This window comes from Gopherus evgoodei, chromosome 6 (assembly GCF_007399415.2).
Source record: "Gopherus evgoodei ecotype Sinaloan lineage chromosome 6, rGopEvg1_v1.p, whole genome shotgun sequence".
NCBI lineage: Eukaryota > Metazoa > Chordata > Testudines > Testudinidae > Gopherus > Gopherus evgoodei.
This window is the reverse complement of record NC_044327.1, coordinates 67,906,540-67,927,050: the sequence shown is the minus strand read 5'-3', so window position 1 is coordinate 67,927,050 and position 20,511 is coordinate 67,906,540. Positions and strand designations below refer to the sequence as shown.

At 40.1% G+C, this 20,511-nt stretch overlaps 1 protein-coding gene across 10 annotated transcripts in view; it reads left to right on the top strand.

Moving 5' to 3' along the window:
* Positions 1–20,511, top strand: part of FER (FER tyrosine kinase) — a 435,712-nt gene that overhangs the window by 93,876 nt on the left and 321,325 nt on the right. For 9 of the 10 annotated variants that reach the window (XM_030565791.1, XM_030565792.1, XM_030565793.1 and 6 more), the window contains 3 exons: positions 932–1,069; positions 1,954–2,073; positions 18,815–18,937. In XM_030565791.1, the coding sequence (XP_030421651.1) occupies positions 932–1,069; positions 1,954–2,073; positions 18,815–18,937 (381 nt within the window). The remainder of the gene's footprint in view (positions 1–931; positions 1,070–1,953; positions 2,074–18,814; positions 18,938–20,511) is intronic. The other variant, XM_030565797.1, reaches the window with a different exon arrangement.

Genomic DNA, 20,511 nt, shown 5'->3' with positions numbered 1-20,511 from the left:
GGAGATTTCATTAGTTAAAATGATAGAGAGCAAAAGGTCCCATGGGTCACATGCACGCTGGCCTGTAATATGGAGAATAACTGTGCCATATTTTATTCTTAGATTGAACTAGCTCATTCTTTATTAAACCAGTGAGGCAGTGTTGCAGCTCTACATTTTGATGATAAAATGATCAGTGGGGAATTCAGATGAAGTACAGCTGCATTTGTTCCTTGGTAATGATATATGGTGTCACGAGTAACCAATAGTGCTGCTTGTGTTAGTGGTTCCTTAATTTGTCTGTTTGGAGGCACTGAGGTGGTGGTAGGGAATATGCTCCCAGAGCCCTCCCTCTCACAGAGTGCCTTTGATTTAGGGGCCATATTTTGGTCTTATTTCTTCCAATAATGTACAATCCGATTCCTCTCTCTCTCTCTCTGTAGCCATTTATAGGAACAACTAACTGCAGAGCACTCAATTCTGTTTGTTATCATAATTGAATTTTACATCAGTTACTTCAGAGATGTAACTTAAAATGCAGTAGCAGAACAGAATAAGAATATTAAGAAAATGCTGAATTTTTTAATATCAGTAAAACTGTATGAAGAATGAAAACTAGGAACAAGAACAAAAGTTTACCCCTTTTTGTTGAATTCAGGGTTAAAAATCTTAACTAAGTGCTTTAGTATATTAAAGAATGCCAAGTGTTATGAAGGTTCACACTAAAGGTTTAGAAAAAATAAGAAAATATCTGAATTTGTGTTTTTAGTTTGTAAATATATATTTCAAAAAATCTTAATTCATAAAAACATGCTATGTTGTACATTATATATGCTTTTGGAATGATTTTGGAGGAGTTCTGTGGCCTGTGTTATGCAAGGGGTTAGACTAGATGATCATAATGGTCCCTTCGGGCCTTTGAATCTATGAATTATGGTATTTTTTCCCCCAGAAAAGGAATCCTTGATGAATACAGTCAGATCACCAGTCTTGTAACAGAAGAGATAGTGAATGTCCATAAAGAGATCCAGACTTCTGTTGAACAGATAGACCCTAACTCAGAGTACAATAGCTTCATAGAAGCTCACAGGTATAAACTTTCCATTCTAATCCTTTTATTTATTTTTACCTCTCAAGAAGAAACCATATTCTGTGTTAAGCCTTAATACTGAAAAATGGTATATGCTTAGTTTGTTTTCAGTTGGGTTCCTTTAAATTGCTACTTGACTGTAATGCTTTATCCTTATTTGTAAGATTGTCTGACGTGTGTATCTCCGTGTATGTAAACTGTCCAAGGACTTAGTTAAATGATAAAGAAGTCTTAAATGCAGCAATACGTTTTTTAAAAAAGAAAATACTAAATTCTGATAATTACTGATAAAAATATGTAAGCAGACACAATTGTGGGAGTTAGAAATTCTGAGTCACAGCAATGTGATCCTCAACATTAGCTATGTACTACATTATTTCAAGCAAAGATTGTCTTAAGAATAGGTTTTTTTTGTTCTTTATGGATCTGATCTTGCACATTTGTTACTCGGGTAAGTAGTCCCAGTGAGATCTTGGAATTATGTGCATGCATTTTTATTTTATGTCAGTTACTAATATATAGATTAATATTCATATTATTAGTTAGTCCTAAACTTGCAACTGGATCAGTTATTGTGTACCCAGACACCCCTATGGAGTTCCATTAAAAGCCTTAGTTATGTAATAATCTTAATCCAAGGAAATGTCTTTCATTTTATTTTCTAGTGTGTTTTTTAAAACTGCACTCTTCTTTTGAAGGAAAGCGAGCATGTTTCCAGTCTTCGATCTTCTTTTGTTTTCAGTATGATTAAAATATGCTTTTTATTGATATAATCTTTTAGAAAGGAACAAATATTTAGCTTCTGAGCTACACTTTGTGTGTGTGTGTACACATGTACATATACGGTGTAATATAAATCTCAAGCTATTTTGTATACGTAACAGATCACCAGAGAATGTAGAAAAAGAAATAGTATTTGATACATCTTTACTGGAAGAAAATGAAAATCTTCAAGCTAACGAGATCATGTGGAATAACTTAACAGCAGAAAGCTTGCAAGGAATGTACGTATTTCTCAAAAAATGTGGCATCCTTTTTGACTGTGTAATAAAATCCCAGAAATGACACTCTGTGTCACTATGAAGCCTAGAATGTCTGTTGAGTCATTGTGAAGTGATGGAAACGGCTACAAGCATGATTAAGAGTGTTTTGTTCAAAATATCACCAGATTCTGAAACCCCAGGATGGTGCAGTCTGTTACTGTCAAGTTTTTAACTTCTTAATTATTTTGACTTTATGAATTACACCTGTGTAGTATACAGCTACAATAAGGCATGTATCTATGCTATCCCAAGAGTCCTAATCCATTGTAATATCAGAGGTAACTCAACCAATTACTCTACAGGTAATTTGCATACAACAATTTCGTTGGTTGTATGAGGGAGAATGGATTACTTGGCTGAGCTGCCACACTGGAGCAGCTCATATAATTCTCCCAGCACAGTAAGACTTACACACAACACCATTATTTATACACATTAACACCAAACACACAGAGCCCATCACTGCAGCACACACACTCATTTGCCACCCTCATAAATGAACACAAATTTCCCAGGATATTTCTCCCAGACACAAATCAACACCAGCAGCACACACAATAACCCATAACATCACTGTGAAGCCTAGAATGTCTGTTGAGTTAGTGTGAAGCGATGGAGACAGCTACAAGCATGACTTGAGAGCTCTTTTTATTTGGATTATAATCAAGTTCAATCTTCATCTAGAAGGTAATAAGGTGATAAGTACAAATCATGACAAACCAACCTAGTAGCTTTCTTTGACAGAGTAACAAGCCTTGTGGATAAGGGGGAAGCGGCTGATGTTGCGTAGCTTGACTTTAGTAAGTCTTTTGATACTGTTTTGCATGACCTCATACGCAAACTAGGAAATACAACCTAGATGGAACTACTATATGGTGGATGCATACTGGTTGGAAAACCATTGCCAGGGAGTAGTCATCAATGGTTCACAGTCAAGCTGGAAGGACATATCAAGTGGGGTCCCGGATCCGGTTTTGTTCAGTATCTTCATCGATGATTTAGATAATGGTATAGAGTGTTACGCTTATAAAGTTTGTGGATGATACCAAGCTGGAAGGAGTTGCAAGTACTCTGAAGGATAGAATTAAAATTCGAAATGATCTGGACAGACTAGAGAAATGGTCTAAAGCAGAGGTAGGCAACCTATGGCACGCGTGCCGAAGACAGCACACAAGCTGATTTTCAGTGGCACTCACACTGCCTGAATCCTGGCCACTGGTCCGGGGGGCGCTGCATTTTAATTTAGTTTTAAATGAAGCTTCTTAAACATATTAAAAATCTTATTTATTTTACATAAAACAATAGTTTAGTTATATATTATAGACTTCTAGGAAAAGACCTTCTAAAAATGTTAAAATGTATTACTGGCACGCAAAGCCTTAAATTAGAGTGAGTAAATGAAGACTCAGCACACCACTTCTGAAAGGTTGCTGATCCCTGGTCTAAAGTAAATAGGATGAAATTCAATAAGGACAAATGCAGAGTACTCTACTTCTGAAGGAACAATTAGTTGCACACATGCAAAATGGGAAATGAATACCTAGGAAGAAGTCCTGTGAAAAGGGATCTGGGGTCAGAGTGAATCACAAGCTTAAATATGAGTCAACAGTGTAAAACTGTTGCAAAAAAAGCAGTCATCATTCTGGGATGTATTAGCAGGAGTGTTGTAAGCAAGACATGAAAAGCAATTCTTCTGCTCTACTGTGCCCTGGTTAGGCCTCAACTGGAGTATTGTGTCCAGTTCTGGGTGCCACATTTCAGGAAAGTTGAGGACAAATTGGAGGAAGTCCAAAGAAGAGCAACAAAAATGATTAAAGGTCTAGAAAACATGATCTATGAGGGAAGATTAAAAAAAATTGGCTTTGTTTAGTCTGGAGAAGAGAAGAGTGAGGGGCAACATAACAGTTTTCAAATACATAAAAAGTTATTACAAGGAGGAGGGAGAAAAAAATTCTCTTTAACCTCTGAGGATAGGAGAAAAAGCAATGGTCTTATATTGCAGCAGGGGTGATTTAGGTTGGATATTAAGAAAAACTTCCTAATTGTCAGGATAGTTAAGCACTGGAATAAATTGTGTATGGAGGTTATCGAATCTCTGTATGATCTGCTCTTAAAACACTCTATTGATGAATACCTATTAGAGATGGCAGATAATACTTAGTCCTTTCTTGAGTGCAGGGGACTGGACTAGAAGATCTCTTGAGGTCCCTTCCAGTCCTACACTTCTATGATTCTGTGATCAGTGAGATTTGTGGTCTGTTACCAAGCAGGTTTTAAGTTCTCAGCTGTTTTTAGATTTTTTTACACATATTATTTTATGAATTACAGCCATGTCACAGCATAGGCTTCCAGCTACTAGTTACTGTGTGTGTGTTGAGTTCATGCACCCAGCTCATCCTACAGTGCACATAATCAGTTTATCAAATTTAAAAAGATACAAGTTCAGAAATTGTTTTCAAGTTATTTCAAATGATTATCCACTGGTTGGTTGGTTTGCTCCTTGTACAAAATAAATATTTGGAAACAAGTATTAAATTAACACTTCACCTTCAGTATCTTGGTGACGGAATGAATCAAATCACTTCCTGGACTTTTGGTCATTGCTTCAGTAACTACTAATAGTTATTCTGCTTCAAAAAAAACTTTATGGTAACTATAATTTTCAGATGATTAAAAAAAAAAAAGCCAGGAATTGAAAGGATTTGATCAAGGAGAATAATTCAGTTCCTGATTTAAATGTTGTGAGTTTTTTTCTGGTGTGTCTAGACCATCTTTCTTAGACCTCAAAGCTTCCCTCTAGTAGTTAGAAAGGGTTAATATATGACATAAAGTATATGTAATAAATAGCTTGAGATTTGTTAAGAGGGAATAGCACACATGATAAATAATTTAGGCAGCATGTCTTCATCTTCCAGTTTCTAGACACTTGTGCTTACATAGCTTTTGTTTTCTACATGGTCGTGCAATGCACCAACTTCTTTAAATTAGTGGGTGAGAGGGGTTAAAATATGATTAATTTATTTTTTGTTAGTTGCCAGTTTTGATTTCCTTAGTAGTTAGCTTTTTGTCACCTTTATTACAGAAAGAAAAGGGAAGGGGTTTTTAGAGGTTAAAAAAAGACAGTTGCATCCCGAAAGTGCTAAAAATCTTACTTGGACAGTTTTATAAAACTTGAAAGTGACAGAGAAAAAGTATAAAAGTATAGGAAAAGGAGGGATGAGGATTAAAAGAAATAAAGCTTCTGTTAAGTTATATTTACAGTATATTTACAGTAATCCAAAGCTCACATTTTAATGTTTTTAGATAGAGATTGAGTTAATAAGAGATAAGATGTAAATACCGTAGTAGGGGAAAAAGGAATGGGAAGCAGGATTGAAGATTGTTTTTGAAGAGGGATTTTGAATTAAGAGATTGAGAATGTTTGCAGCACAGAAAGGAGAGCTATCATAGGAGTAGGCAGGAAGGCAAGAATGGTCTTGTTGGAGACATGAGTTTTGGGACTAATTTTCTGTCCTCTCTCATGTTTTTACAGTATAAATGACTTAAAACCTAACTGTTTTTGTGAAAAATTTTTCTTCATTAAGTGTTCCAAAATAGGACCGAGAAGTTAGAATCACAAGTCCTGTTGCTAATAGAACATGTTGGATTATGAATACTTTGGTGGGGAGTGATTAGAAGTTTGCTCCAAGACTTGTTTGCCTGAAATATTGGTAAGATTTACTACCCTGGGATTATATAAAGTCTCTCATAAATTTATTATGAAAGTACTTTTAGGTAAAGGGCTCTGGAACCAAGAATATCTAGAACCTTCTTTTACATTAAGAAGGATGAAGTATAAATGATATTGTTACACGAGAGATTTATGGATATTTGTGACGAGCATTGTTCCATTAGTAGAAGGTATGTGCTAGATAATCTAGTACTGTAGGTCTTTTCCTCTGATTTTTCTAATTCTGTATAACTGATTTGTTACCAGAACACAATTCACTCATATGAATAATGTTAATTCTTTCCTGCCCTTTGGAAACTAAATGCAAATTTCTTTGTCCACTGCATCAGATTTGCTTATATAGAGAGAAAATAAATAGGACTGTCAATAATAGTTAACTCATGCAATTAACTCAAAAAATTTGTAGCGATTAATCAATTTTAATCGCACTGTTAAACAATAGGTTAAATATTTTTGGATGTTTTTCTACTTTTTCAAATATATTGATTTCAATTACAACACAAAATACAAAGTGTACGCTGCTGACTTCATATTTTTTATTACAAATATTTGTACTGTAAAAATAATAAAATAGTGTTTCAGTTCACCTCATACAAGTACTGTAGTGCAATCTCTTTATCATGAAAGTGTAACTTATAAATGTAGATTTTTTTGTTACATAACTGAACTAGAAAAGAAAAGAGTATAAGTCCACTTAGTCCTACTTCTCATTCAGCCAATTAAGACAAACACTTTTTTTACATTTACAGGAGATAATGCTGCCCACTTCTTATTTACATTGTCATCTGAAAAGTGAGAACAGGCATTCGCATGGCACTGTTGTAGCTGGCGTCGCGAGGTATCTACGTGCCAGATATGCTAAACATTTGTACGCCCCTTCATGCTTCGGCCACCATTGCAGAGGATGCTCTTCCATGCTGATGATGCTTGTTAAAAAATAATGCATTAATAAAATTTGTGACTGAACTCCTTGGGGGAGAATTGTATGTCTCTGGCTCTGTTTTACCTGCATTCTGCCATATATTTCATGTTGCAATAGTCTCGGATGATGACTCTGCACATATTCATTTTAAGAACATTTTCAATGCAGATTTGACAAAATGCAAGAAGGTACCAATGTGAGGTTTCTGAAGATAACTACAGCACTTGACCCAAGGTTTAAGAATCTGAAGTGCCTTCCAGCATCTGAGAGGGGTGAGATGTGGAACATGCTTTCAGAAGTCTTAGAAAAGCAGCATTCCAATGTGGAAACAACAGAACCCGAACCACCAAAAAAGAAAATCAACCTTCTGCATGTGGCATTTGACTTGGATGATGAAAATGAACAAGTCGGTCCCCACTGTTCTGACATCAGCATGGACATCAGCATGTCCTTTGGAATGGTGGTTGAAGCATGAAGGGACATATGAATCTTTAGCACATCTGGCATGTAAACATCTTGCGACGCCAGCTAAAACAGTGCCATGAGAATGCCTGTTCTCACTTTCAGGTAACATTGTAAACAAGTGGGCAGCATTATCTCCTGCAAATGTAAACAAACTTGTTTGAGTGAGCGATTGACTGAACAAGAAATAGGACTGAGTGGACTTGTAGGCTCTAAAGTTTTACATTTTTATTTTTGGATGCAGTTTTTTTTGTATATAATTCTACATTTGTAAGTTCAACTTTCATGATAAAGAGCTTGCACTACAGTACTTGTATTAGGTGAATTGAAAAATACTATTTGTTTAGTTTTTTACAGTGCAAATATTTGTAATAAAAAGAAATATAGTGAGCACATTACACTTTGTATTCTGTGTTTTAATTGAAATCAATATATTTTGTGGCAAACCCAGGACAAAAGGCTACAAAGGGAAGGGTAGTAATTAGTCCCAGGGGGTTAAAAGGCCTCTCCCAATCCACTGAGGAGAGATAACCAGGGGGAAATAAGGTTCAACTGGAACAGGGGTTACCAGGGAATTAATTAGGTTCAGCTGGCTCCAACTGCTGGAGACCTTTTTAAACCCTCCCTAGCATGGAAGCAGGGGGGAGAGTGAGAGAAGCAGGGAAGCTGCCAGCAAGTTAGGTGCAGCAAGGCTCTAAACCTCTGCAGCAAGGAAGGCTGTGCTCTGTCCCCAGAAGGGCGATAAACAAGTACAAGGGATTGATTGAGGGAAGGATTAGCCAGACCCTGTGCTACCTAGAAGGGTTTGCTTTGTCCAAGCCTGTCTCTCCAAGGCTAAAAAGGACTGAGCCTGCTGAGGAGAAGAAGGTACTTTGCCACAATTTGAAAATGTGGGAAACATCCAAAAATATTTAAATGGTATTCTGTTATTGTTTAGCAGTGCGATTAATCGTGTAATTTACAGCCCTAAAAATAAAACTTAAAAATGGTAACCAATTAACAAGAAATCGGCAGTCTGGTGGTATGAATCATTCATCAGGACAGCAAGATCCAGTTCTTGTGAAGAAGCTTGTTCTATCTTCAATATTAATACATTTTTCTACCTCTTTCAGTCTTTTTAAAACAATTTATTTTCCAAACTCTGCATGGCTTTGCTTTTTACAGTACTATGAAATCAATACAAATTTATTTCAGTTACATTATAACTGTCTTTCATCAGAGACTGTATGTGGGCAGCATAAATGTCTGCTTTAAAATACCAAAATATTAAGGCATCTGTAAATGATGGTTCCTATATGGATTCCAAGCATGAGTGTGCATGCACCAGAATCAGAATAATTGTGCAGTAGTGTCTGTTGATCAGCACGTGCATTGTCCTTGTTTCTGCAGCTGAGGTTATAGGAGGCAGAGGTTATAAGACACCGCCCCACTTCCTTTTTACCACGGTATAGCCAGAGTTGAAACACCGTTTCGTTCTGTTACAGAGGTTTCGACTTCTGTTCCCCATGCTTCCTCCACCTTATCCTGGACCTCTGGCTGCCCAGCAGGTTTGTAAAGAAATTCAAGTTCTGGATGGTGATGCTCCCTTTAATTTTCCCTTCTCTTTTCCTGGAAGTCTGGTTTGTGTTCTTGACATGAAAGCTGCCTATTTCCGCATCGACAGTCATCCCCAGAAGTTTCTCCATTTTATCAGTTCCATGTCCACCCTTTTGATATTGCAACAGCTCTGTCTAGGCCATTTGGTATTCTCGTAGCTGGCGACTGGCTCCTCATTGAACCACCCCGCACATGCTTATCAGCCGTCCTGGCCCTTTGTGGGCCCCTCGCTGCTCTCGGGATTTCAATCAATGAGGAGAAGTCAGACCTTGTGCCTACCCACCATATCACCTTTATTGGTGTTCATCTGGACTCCATCACGGCTCAAGTTTTCCTTCCAGTCGACCGCTTTGCTGCCCTCACTTCTATAATTATCACCTGGCGCTGCACCCCCCGCACCTTCATCCACCATTGTCTTTCCTGCCTCAGCCACGTGATGGCCTGTACCTCCGTGATGTCCCATGTTACCTCCACATGCGCTGCCTTAAGATGTGGCTCCTGTGTATCTACAAGCTGCAGAAAGGCCACTTGGACAAACTTGTCCTGCCTCCCAGCATTGTCCTAGCATCTCTGGTGTGGTGAACCAGCCAATCCAAGGTCCTGGTTGGCACCCCCTTTACACCTCCCACTCCCCCAGGCCACTCACGGTCAATACTTCCCTCATTGGCTGGGGCATCCACCTGGTCGCAGTCTCTGGATCTCTCCAAGAAGCCAGGATGCATATCAACATTCTGGAGTGCGTGCTCCCTGCCTCACCTGTCAGGCATTCCTCCCCCTCATACGATCTTGCCACATTCAACTGCTCTCTGACAACATGACTGTGGTAGTCTGTCATCAAGTAAGGCAGTACCAAGTCTCCTTCCTCCTGTGTGGAGGATGTCCACTTCTGGAACTGGTGCATCAAATACGGTGTTACACTCCAGGTGCATATCTCCTGAGTGCCCATAACTCCCTTGCTCAGCATGTCCTTCTACACAAAGCATAAGTGGGAGCCTCAGAATCCTACCCTATGCTTTGTTTTCTGCAGGTGGGGCACCCTGTGCTGGGACATCTTTATGGCCACAGAGAATTGCAAATTTCCCCTTTATTACTCCTGGGGGCATTGTGTGGGGCGGACTTCTGGGGCAGTGGCCTTCTTCTCCACTGGATCGGTAATCTCTCCTATGCCTTTCCGTCCATTCCCCTGCTCCCACAAGTCCTGCGCAAGGTTTGCCGGTATTGAGTAGCAGACTGATCTTATCAGTATTGATTCACAGACCTCCTCCGCCTCTCTTCTCATCTTCCACTCTGCCTCCGTGCACACCCGTATCTCCTCACATGGGTGTACAGATGTTTCCGGCACCCCAACCCGAGCCTGTTCTCCCTCACGGCTTGGGGTTTGAATGGAGCTGATGAGGACACAGGGCATGCTCCACCCCAGTGCTTGTCCTCATGCACAGCAGGAGGCCATCCTCCAGGGCCTGCGATTAAGTGAAATGGAAACAGTTCACCATCTGGGCTCACTGCCACCATTACCCGCTAGACTTCATATCCATCTCTTATCTCCTTGACCACCACCTCCAACTCAAGCTGTTGGGCCTTGCCCACGGCTCCATTTGGATTCACCTGACGGTGCTCAGTGCCTTCCTCCCTCCGGTAGATGGTTCCACTGTCTTCAGTCATCCAACCACTGTTTGTTTCCTCAAAGGTCTATTCAATGCCTGTCCGCCACTGCGCAAGCCATCCCCTTCCTGGGACCTTAATGTCACTCTGCCCTGATCAAGCCAGCCTTCAGACCCCTCGTGACATGCTCTCTTTACTACATCTCAATGAAGGTGATCTTCTTGGTCACTGTCATGTTGGTGTGACAAGTTAGCGAGCTGGTGGCCATGACGGCTGACCCCTCCTCCCCCTTGGCCAACACACCCCATCTTCCATAAGTACAAGGTCTCCTTATGCCTGGACCCCAAATTCATCCCTAAGATGGTATTCACATTCCACCTCAATTAGTACATCCACCTCCCGATCTTCTGTCCCAAACTCCATGCCTCCTACAGAGCTAAAATGTTGCACATTCTTGATGTCTGCCGTGCAGTGGCCTTCTACATCTACCCATGCCTTCTGCATTTTACTCAGGGTCTTCATTGCCATTGCCAAACACTGCAAAGGAAAAGCCCTCTCCTTGCAGCTTATCTCCAAATGGATCTTCGAATGCTGTACTCTCCCAGATACCTTCACCTCCTGGAGTCACGGCTCACTCCATGTAGGCACACACCTTCACAATGGCCTGCCTCGCAGATGTGCCATGGCAGGATGTTTGCCAAGAAGCCACGTTGAGCTCTGTCCACACTTTTACTTTTTACTATGCCATTGCCCCAGCAGTAGGAGTGGATGCAGCCATTGGTTGCGCCATGTTGCAGACTATCACTTCCATGAGTCTTTGCACTCACCTCTATGTTGATCATTGCTCACTACCCACCCACATTTGGAATCCATATGGGGACCATCACTTGAAGAAGAAAAGGAGGTTACTCACCTGTGACTGGAGGTTCTTTGAGATGTGTGGTTCCTGTTTGGATTCCAATACCTGCTCTCCATCCCCTCTGCTATGGAGTACGCTGCTTAGTGGTAAGGGAACTAGAGCCATGTCGACCCACATGGCCTCTTATAACCTTAGCTGTGGACGTAAGGACGGTGTACGTGTTGGTCAACTGTTCCAGCTCTGGACCATGGCATGCATGTGTACTCACATTTGGAATCTAAATAGGGATGATATATCTCGAAGAACCTCCAGTTACAGGTAAGTACCTTCCTTTTTATCAGTATTTTCCTTATGGAAGCAGGCTTTCATAAAATTAGAGCTGTATTTGGAATAAAGGCAGACAGATTTTCACACACACAAATTCTGGGAAACAGTTAAAATAACGAAGCCAACTGAACCATCCCAGTGTGAGAGCCTCTTTCGACATCTGCCAAAAAATAAAGCAAGTTGATTCACTTGTTAGTACTTCTTGGAGAGTCAGCTGTTCTACCATTCTTATCTATGTCCTAAGTCGTACATCTTGTTGGTAAAGACATTATCCTTTAAATATCAAGATTAAGTCATCCTAGCATCACCACGTGGCACTCCACTACTTGCATGCTGGTAGAGAATATCCTTTTTTTATTTTATAGCGGGTTCCTGGGCTGATTCCAGTTATTTATGGATTAGCTTCAGACTTCAGATCCTTAAGAGTTAGTGCCCAATCCTGAAACTTTTGCTCACATGAATAGGATATCATTTTTTAATTAGATTACTATCTGGATTCCTTGAAATATTTTTTTTTTATTCCATGACAGGATGTATTTTTTTTACTTCAATTAAAGGACAGTATGACTAAAAAGATTATTAATCTTGTGGAAGCTTAGAGGTATTTGTACTTGGTAAGATGAATATACAAAAAGTGGAAACAGTCTGTGGGTTGTAGTCTAGTGAGAATCTGGAAACCATCGGCACAGGAAGATGTGTGAAAAAGGTTCCTGAGGGATATAAGAAACATTTTTCAGAATATTGAGAGACCTGAAAGGAATAGATTGTACTATTGGATTCGTACAGGCCAAAGGGCTGGAGTGGTTATGGAAGAGCCTGGGAAGAAGCTTAGAGCTGTTGTAATAAGGTGTGATCCCACAGAATGAGGTAAACCTCTGGGGAATTTAGGCTGACCTTATGCAGAGTTTTGAAGATTTAAACCCTGATTTTGACCTCTCATTCTACAAGGAGCCAATGAAGAGAGCAGTGGGATAATGTGCTCTTGGTACCCTGCGTTACTGAGCAACTGGATACTTGTGTTATGGGGGAAAAAGTGGTTGCTTTTATGTGGTTAGGGGAGTCATACCTTGCTACAGGTCATTACTGCATGGATCATTGTTGAAGTCTGGATGTGATATGAGGAGTGAAGTGTTCTTGCCAGTCATAGATAGAAAAGGTTATTTTTCACAGCTCTGTCTATTTGGGTGTCTAGAAGCAATGAGGAGTTCTGAGGACAGTCTTGACAACCTGCAAGTGATGCTGTGGAGGCAATGAGCTTTTAAAGTGCTTGCTTTTCTCTCAGCAGCATCACTTTCTAGGGTCTAGGTTCAACTTTTCAACCAGTTACTGATTTCAGCCAAGCCATTGGATAATTGAGAAATGGTGCTATTTGCATCTGATGTAATGCTGATGTAGAGTGGGTGTGTTCCATTTGTTGCTGACAATTTAGTTAGTATTGTTTCAGTCTCATCAAGTGGTTACGTATACAGTGTTGAACAAGGAGGGAGCGGATGGATCTATATGGGACTCCCTGGGTTGAGAGTTCTGGAGGAGGATCCCACGTGACACTCCAGTTTGAGAGAAATGACTTGGAATGGTCCTGCTACATTTCCAAGGCATTCCAGGATTCCATGGTCAGCAATATCAAATTCTGCAGAGAAGTGTAACAGTATAAATATGAATGTGTGGCCTTTGTTCATGGCTCGAGATTATCTAGTGCCATCTTTGTTCAGTGACATGGCCTGAAGCTTGACTGAGAAACTTTGAAGATATTGGCAGTATCTCTAGCCAAAGCTAAATACATCTGAAAAGCCATAGCCAAAATCTTTCTTGCTCGCTGCTGTGACTAGTCCTGTTCATTAAGTTCAAACTTCTTGTCCTTGGCTAAAAGGCCTTAATCACTCAGCACCTGCCTGCATCTCTGACCTCTGGTCTCTTTTTTGTTTAACCCACCCACACCCGCTGCTGCAACGTAAGTGTCAGCCCGGACACCCACTTTGTCTGCTTTCACAGATATTTCCTTCCATGCCCCTATGCTTCGAAAAGTACTAACATCTATTTGGTAAGCCACCACATTTGTCCTTGGACATCTCCATAGGAATACTCTCAATGAATTCATCATGGGCATGGATGTGCCTCAGTCTAGCCACCACCTCCTGTAGCTCTCCAACTTGCTTCCTGAGAAATTCCACCAGCAGACACCTTTCACACTGGATGGTCCCCCCAGCCTGGCTTTCTGAGAGTGGGAAATGCAGGCCACAGTCTCTGCAAATCTACACCAAGAGGCATTCATGGTCCAGTTATAAACTTTTTGGGTTGGGGACTGTTCAGCAAGAATCCAAGCACGCTTATGGACACAGTGCAATTAAATTAGGGTAATCTACTCTTCTTTTGATGGATGTGTGTGATTGTTGCTGATGGTAATGGGAAATATGCACACCTATATTGAGGGAATAGACTGCTTAAGTGAAAAATCAGTGCATTTTGCAATTTATTATTACAATTTATTATGCATGAGTCCATTATAAAAGCAGAGTTGGTTGTGTTCTTATATATGTCCTAATTATAGTGAATTTAATAATTAAACAAAATATTAAACAATAATTAAAATATTTAATAAATAGAAGAAAGCAAATATAGAATAGCATGTGATGTAATTTTTTTAAATGTCACTGTTTGCCGCCTTTCCCCAAAAAAGTATCTGTTGGCTAGATTGTGACATTTAGCCTCAGTCCCCAGTATGAGTTCATATGAAGCTGAACTGTCTCAGGGAAGATGTGAGGAGTTCTTCTGTCTCTTGGTGTGCAAATGAAGAGTGTGTTCTCTATCATCCAGAAGAATGGTACAGTGTACTCCCATAGTCTGATTGTGGAAAGGATCAAAGCTATGCCACTTCTTATCTCCTTTGGCAATGCATGAAAAGAGTATTTTCTTTGATCTCCAGAGTAGTTTTTTTCCGGGGGTCAGGGATTGCAACTGTCCTTTATTCTTGCACAGGATGTCCCCTGTGCACCCACACTCGGCTGACGGAAGTGTGTCCCTTTATCAGGAAACGTACTATAAGTTAATCATCTATCTGAAGATTTGTATCTGTAATAAATTATTATTGTAATTATCCCAACATAGTGATAATTTGTAGTAATTCAGACTGTCAGTTTCTCAAGGAGGGTGTATGAAGAAATATCCAGCTGTTATAGCTCCTCCTGGTGGAGAAGGTTATTGATATTATTGTTTATGCAGGATACCACCAAATATTAATTTAGCCATCATTCTTTTATTAAATTCAAAGGCTGAATGGTATTTATACAGTTGCTTCAAATGTGCCTTAGAAGCATAAGCAGTCATCACACCCTTATAAAATACAGTTATAAACAATGATCAGGTGCTTATCGCAGGACTTGGCTCTGGGGTGCTCAAACCAACGATGGTTGTCTCCAGCTTGCACAGGCAGACGCTAGTAATGAACCCTCTAAGAGCTCACCTTTTTATAGTCTTTAACAAACAAATGATGTCAGAGTCAATTGTTCACTTTAGCTAAGAACCAGTTTTGAGCATTTTGGAAATGACCCGTTTTCTGGCTTTGAGTAGACAAGATTTTTATGATTTGGCCCTTTTCTTAAAGTTGACATTGGTATGTTAAAGGTCAGAGTATTACAGTATGATAAGAGTATTACATCACAAAAGAATTTTTCTTTGTCAGAATCAGTTTTGATAATTCCAGGCTTCTCTTCTCTTACCAGCTACAATTTGAGCTTGGCACTTTTACCACTTATCTTGCTAGTTACATTTTTTATTTAAGCCTTCCCTGGGCTACTAAACCCCCTTTATTTTACTTAAATTACAGAAAACATATTTTCCTACATTATATTATTGGATTGAGTTTAATTAAACCATTATCCTCACTATAAAATACATTGTGTGGAAAATTGGATCAGTTTGATGTTTATTGTATTATTTACTTTGCTTTACATTATTTTTAAAGAATTATAGTATACACATAGTGGTCTCCGTGCCAACATTTACCAGTGGTTCTGTTCTAAGTACAAAGACAAACTGTGGTATTTGCTGATAAGTGTTGATGGTTTAATGGAAGCTACTGCATTAACACATGCAAACACAGAGGCTGTTTAAAATATAATCTATGATTAAAATATTACATTTGGAAGATGGTGAGGTGACTAAAATGAACAAATAATATATGGCTGGTAGAGAATGTCTGTTGAACTAGTGAAAAGGTGAGTGGGAATATGAATCAGTACCAGGATGAATTAAACAAATCTTTCAAACAGCTATTTTATACAAATATGTATTCATATTTATTAATATTTGAGACTTTTATATCAGTGATCAAGAAGAATTCCCAAGTAGCTCTTCCAGATCATTAAGATAATTTGTAAGCCCAGCATATGGAAGGTTTCATAATATTTTGATATGTCCATGGTCAGTCTACAGGTAAATAATTTGGAAATGTATTATTTTGAAAGCTAACTACGGTTAAAGTGACTGATGAGTTAGTAATAGTCTTATTCTGAACTGCTTTTGTCCAGAAGACAGATGGTGAAATATCCTGTGACAAACTGTAAACAGGGTGATGATACAAGATAGTCTGAGATAGCAGCTCTAGCCAGTCCTGAATGATGTCCAAACTTCAGATGGGTATTTAGAACAAAAAGGAAGATTAAAACAACTAATTTATCTTCTCTTGCTCAAAAATAAGTCCAAACTTCCTCATATAGTTCAGAGATATTGGGAAGAGCTACATCAATTTCCTATTCCAACGTGGTGCTCTGATTTAAATCAGAATTTTTTAAATTAGACAGACAAGGCAGGTGAAGTAATGTTTTTTATTGGGCCAGCTTCTCTTGGTGAGAGACACAAGCTATCAAGCCGCACAGAACTTCAAGCCCTGAAGAAGACCTCTATGGCTCGAAAGCTTGTGTCTCTCACCGACAGAAGTTGGTCCAATAAAAGATATTATCTCACCCACCTTATTTATCTAATATCCTGGGACCGATATGGCTTCCACTACACTGCATACATATTTTTAAAATTGTAGGGCATATTAAAATGTTGATGCTTTAGAGACAAATTATAATATTAATTTGGATTTAAATTTCTATATGTTAATGGTTGATAATTAAATAGAGTGCCTAATCTGTATAAAATGATTGTTAGGTCAATGAATTTTTGAAAGTTGTGAAAGAAATATTTACAGTCGCATGTAGGGTCAGCAAATAAACGTTCTTAAGTTTTAAAGTGAAAGGATTTTTAATTAATATTAAATTTGAGATTAATATATAATAAGGAATCTGTAGATGTAATTATATGTGTTGATAAATTGAAGTGTTGCAAGCTTAAATCTGGAATTGTAAAATAGACGAGTTTTCATAGGAGATAAATCATGAATATATATCACAGGATCAAACGCAGATTAACCTAATTTTAGGGTATATGAAATACAATTCCCAGATAGCTAAAGCCTGCTTGATTTGACTCTTATTCCAACTGAAAAAGTGTGAGCAGTAGTAGACCATTAGGAGAAAAGCTCCAAAAAAATAAATCCAATCCTTTATGTTAACTCTGTTATGCCACTGTTGCTTGGAATATCTATATTAATGAATTAATAACTGGATGAATGCTGGGAAGGAATTGATTCTATTATATAGTACTATGTATGCTCTTGGCCTAGCAACTGCTTCAAGTTTAAAAAAATATTAAAATGCATAAGAAGCATTTTAAGTGCTACTGCATCATAGAATGAAGCCTTTATCTGCTGAGTAAGTAGTGATCAATTACACACAAATTGGAAGCTCATCCGGACAGTCAGCACACAGACGTCTCCAGTGCCAGACAAATATATCTCTTCAGCTTCCCTTTGTTTAGACTAGGGGTGGGCAAACTTTTTGGGCTGAGGGCCACATCTGGGTGGGGAAATTGTTGGCAGGGCAGGGGTTTGGGGTGCAGAAGGCAGTGTGGGGTGTGGGAGGGGATGCAGTGTGCAGGAGGGGACTCAGGGCAAGGGATTGGGGCAGAGGAGGAGTGTGGGGTATATGACGGGGCTCAGGGAAGGGGGTTAAGGTGCAGAAGGGGTGCGGAGTGCAGGAAGGGGCTCAGGGCAGGGGTTTAGGTTGCACAGGGGTGCAGGGTGCAGCAGGGAACTCAGGGCAGGGGGATGGTGTGCAGGAGGAGTGCGGGGTGTATGAGGTGCAGGCAGGGGGCTTAGGGCAGGGAGTTGGGGTGCAGGACGAGTTCGAGCTCAGGCCCAGCGCCGCTTACCTATAGTGGCTCTGGGGTGGCAGCGGCGTGCACTGCACTGCACTGCACTGGGGTCAGGGCAGGCTCCCTGCATGCCAGCCCCAGCCCTGCGCTGCTCCAGGAAGCACTGCAGTCCCTGGGGGGTGGAGGACGGAGGGCTCTGCTTGCGCTGCCCTTGCCATGCTTCTCGGTTCCTCTCCTGAAGCTCCCATTGGTTGCAGTTCCCCATTCCCAGCCAATGGGAGCTGCGGGGAAGGGGGCGTAGTGCCTGGAGGCAAGGGCAACGCATGTGGAGCCCTCTGCCTCTCCCACCCGAGGGCCACTTCTGAGAGTGGCATGGGGCCTGTGGCACCACGGGGAGCTATCCCGCGGGCTGGATCCAAAGCCTTGAGGGCCCTGATCCGGCGTGTGGGCTGTAGTTTGCCCACCCCTCGTTTAGACTAAGTATTTTTAACTTTGGTTGTTTTTTCTTATGAATATACATTAGTTTCTGTTTCATATCAGTTCTCCACCCCTGTTGGTACAAGTTTTGTGCTAACTCAAACCAGTTTTTTCTTGCTTTATGGGTGCTTTATCTTCTTGTTTTCCTCACAAATATGATTACTCTTTATTTTCTTACACATGGGCTGGTCTACTTTAAGCTTTAAGCTGTTAAAAATTATCCAAACAGATTCTTAAAAATCACAGCAGACTTTTATCAGGCCTAAAATATGCCTTCACTCTCAACAGTGTGCACCCACATCTAGAGTGTCCCCATATAATAAAGTACATACACAAAATAAGCAATTTAATAAACATATTACCAAGAAAGGGAAACTGGCAGACTAGAAACTAATTTAAGGATTGCTGCTTCAATTTTCAGCTCTTCTTTTTAGATATACAGAGAACCATATTCACGTGCACAAATAGTTTAAATTGTCTGTATGTAGAACATGCATATTTTTGATTTGTACACTGTCCTGTATTCTAGGTTGAAAACAATAGTAGAAGAATTGATTCAGACACAGCAGATGCTTTTGAACAAAGAGGAGCTTTTGTTGGAACTAGAAAAGAAAATAGAAGAATCTTCTAAGACCTGTGAAAAAAAATCAGAGTAAGTGTGGCAGTGATATTGGAAGGTGAAAATTTTAAAGGAAAAAGTTGTTTACATTGTAATATGCAGTTCTTCTTTGAGTGATTTGCACGTCTGTTCCACCTCAGGTTTATGTGTTCCTAGGGCTGGGGATTTCCCCCCATAGTGGTATCCATCAGGGTGACGCATTTGCCTTCAGCCCACTCATGCTTGATGATATAAAGGGCAGAGCTGTCATGACCCTCCCTCTCTCTCCCCCCATTCCTTCTATTAGCTGTGATCTGTAGTTGGAGCATGTCAACTTGTTTATCCAAGTTTTTCCCCACTATCATTGATTTTCTGTCTATTTGTATATAGTTAAATAGTGTGTAGATGTCTGGGGGCATTCTTGTTGTTTAGTGTACATTATTGTACTTAGTCTAGGTTTTCTTTCTTTTTTTTCTTAGTTTCCTGATAGAGACATTCTTAGTGCAAATGTTTATGCTCAGTACTGGGAGATGCCTCGAATCCCGGGCTTTAAGTCTTGTGCCAATTGCAAGAAATCTCTGCTGGTGGGTGATCCTTGCTCCAAATGTCCGGGTGAGGTCCACATTCAAGACCATAACCAGATCTGTAGAGATTTCAAGCATTGTATAAAAAACAGGGACATGAGATTGAACCACATTCTTATGGAGGCTGTCTTGCATCCACCTTCAGAGGGTTGGTGCAGTGCTGAGTGCTTCCATTTCAGCAAGGAGTATCCCTCCAGACATTGCTATTTCCACCCCAGAGAAGGTTGTTGGAAAGAAAACACCAATCCTCTTCTTTGGTACTTAGGAAATAGCACAAGAGATCTGGTGAGCACTGTTCCTCTAAGATGGGTAGATGCAGTCCTGAGAGGAGATTGTCTCTGGAGAACTAGTATCTGGGCGCATCCCAAACACACAGCATATTTTAGAAACAACCATAAAACACAATGGTCTTAACTTCATAGGCATTCATGATATACATATTTTGATAGAACAGCAGATCATAATCAGCAGACTTTCAGCAGATCATAATCTTTTCCCTGATACCTCACATGGCCTGTATATTATGCAATATCTCAATTACATATACATGAGGAATATGGAGATTACAGGATTCTCCCACAAGGTATAGTGTGTCACAATCTTCACTCATGGATCCATGTTTGAAGCTGTTTGAAGAACAACTTCTTTGTTACATCTGTCTGTAAAGCTAGCCTTTTTGGTGGCCACTACCTCTGTGAGGTGGCTGGCACAGTTATATACCGTGGTTGCTGATCCTCCATGCCTTTTTTTTTTTTTTTTTTAAGGAGACATCCTCATCCAAATTTCCTTGCTAAAGTTGTTTCCCCAGTCAAGCCTATATACTTATCACCCTTCCCTTTCCCCCTGCCCTCACCCTGCAAGCCACATTCTCTATGCTAGCTGATTTGGACTTGCAGGGCTCGGGCTGCAGAGTTGTTTCACTGCTGTGTAAACTTTTGGGCTCAGGCTGGAGCCCTGCAAGGTGGGAGTGTCCTAGACCTTGGATCCACCAGGTCTTATTGTGCAGATATGGCTTTGAAGAGTTTCCAGAGCTACACTACTCAA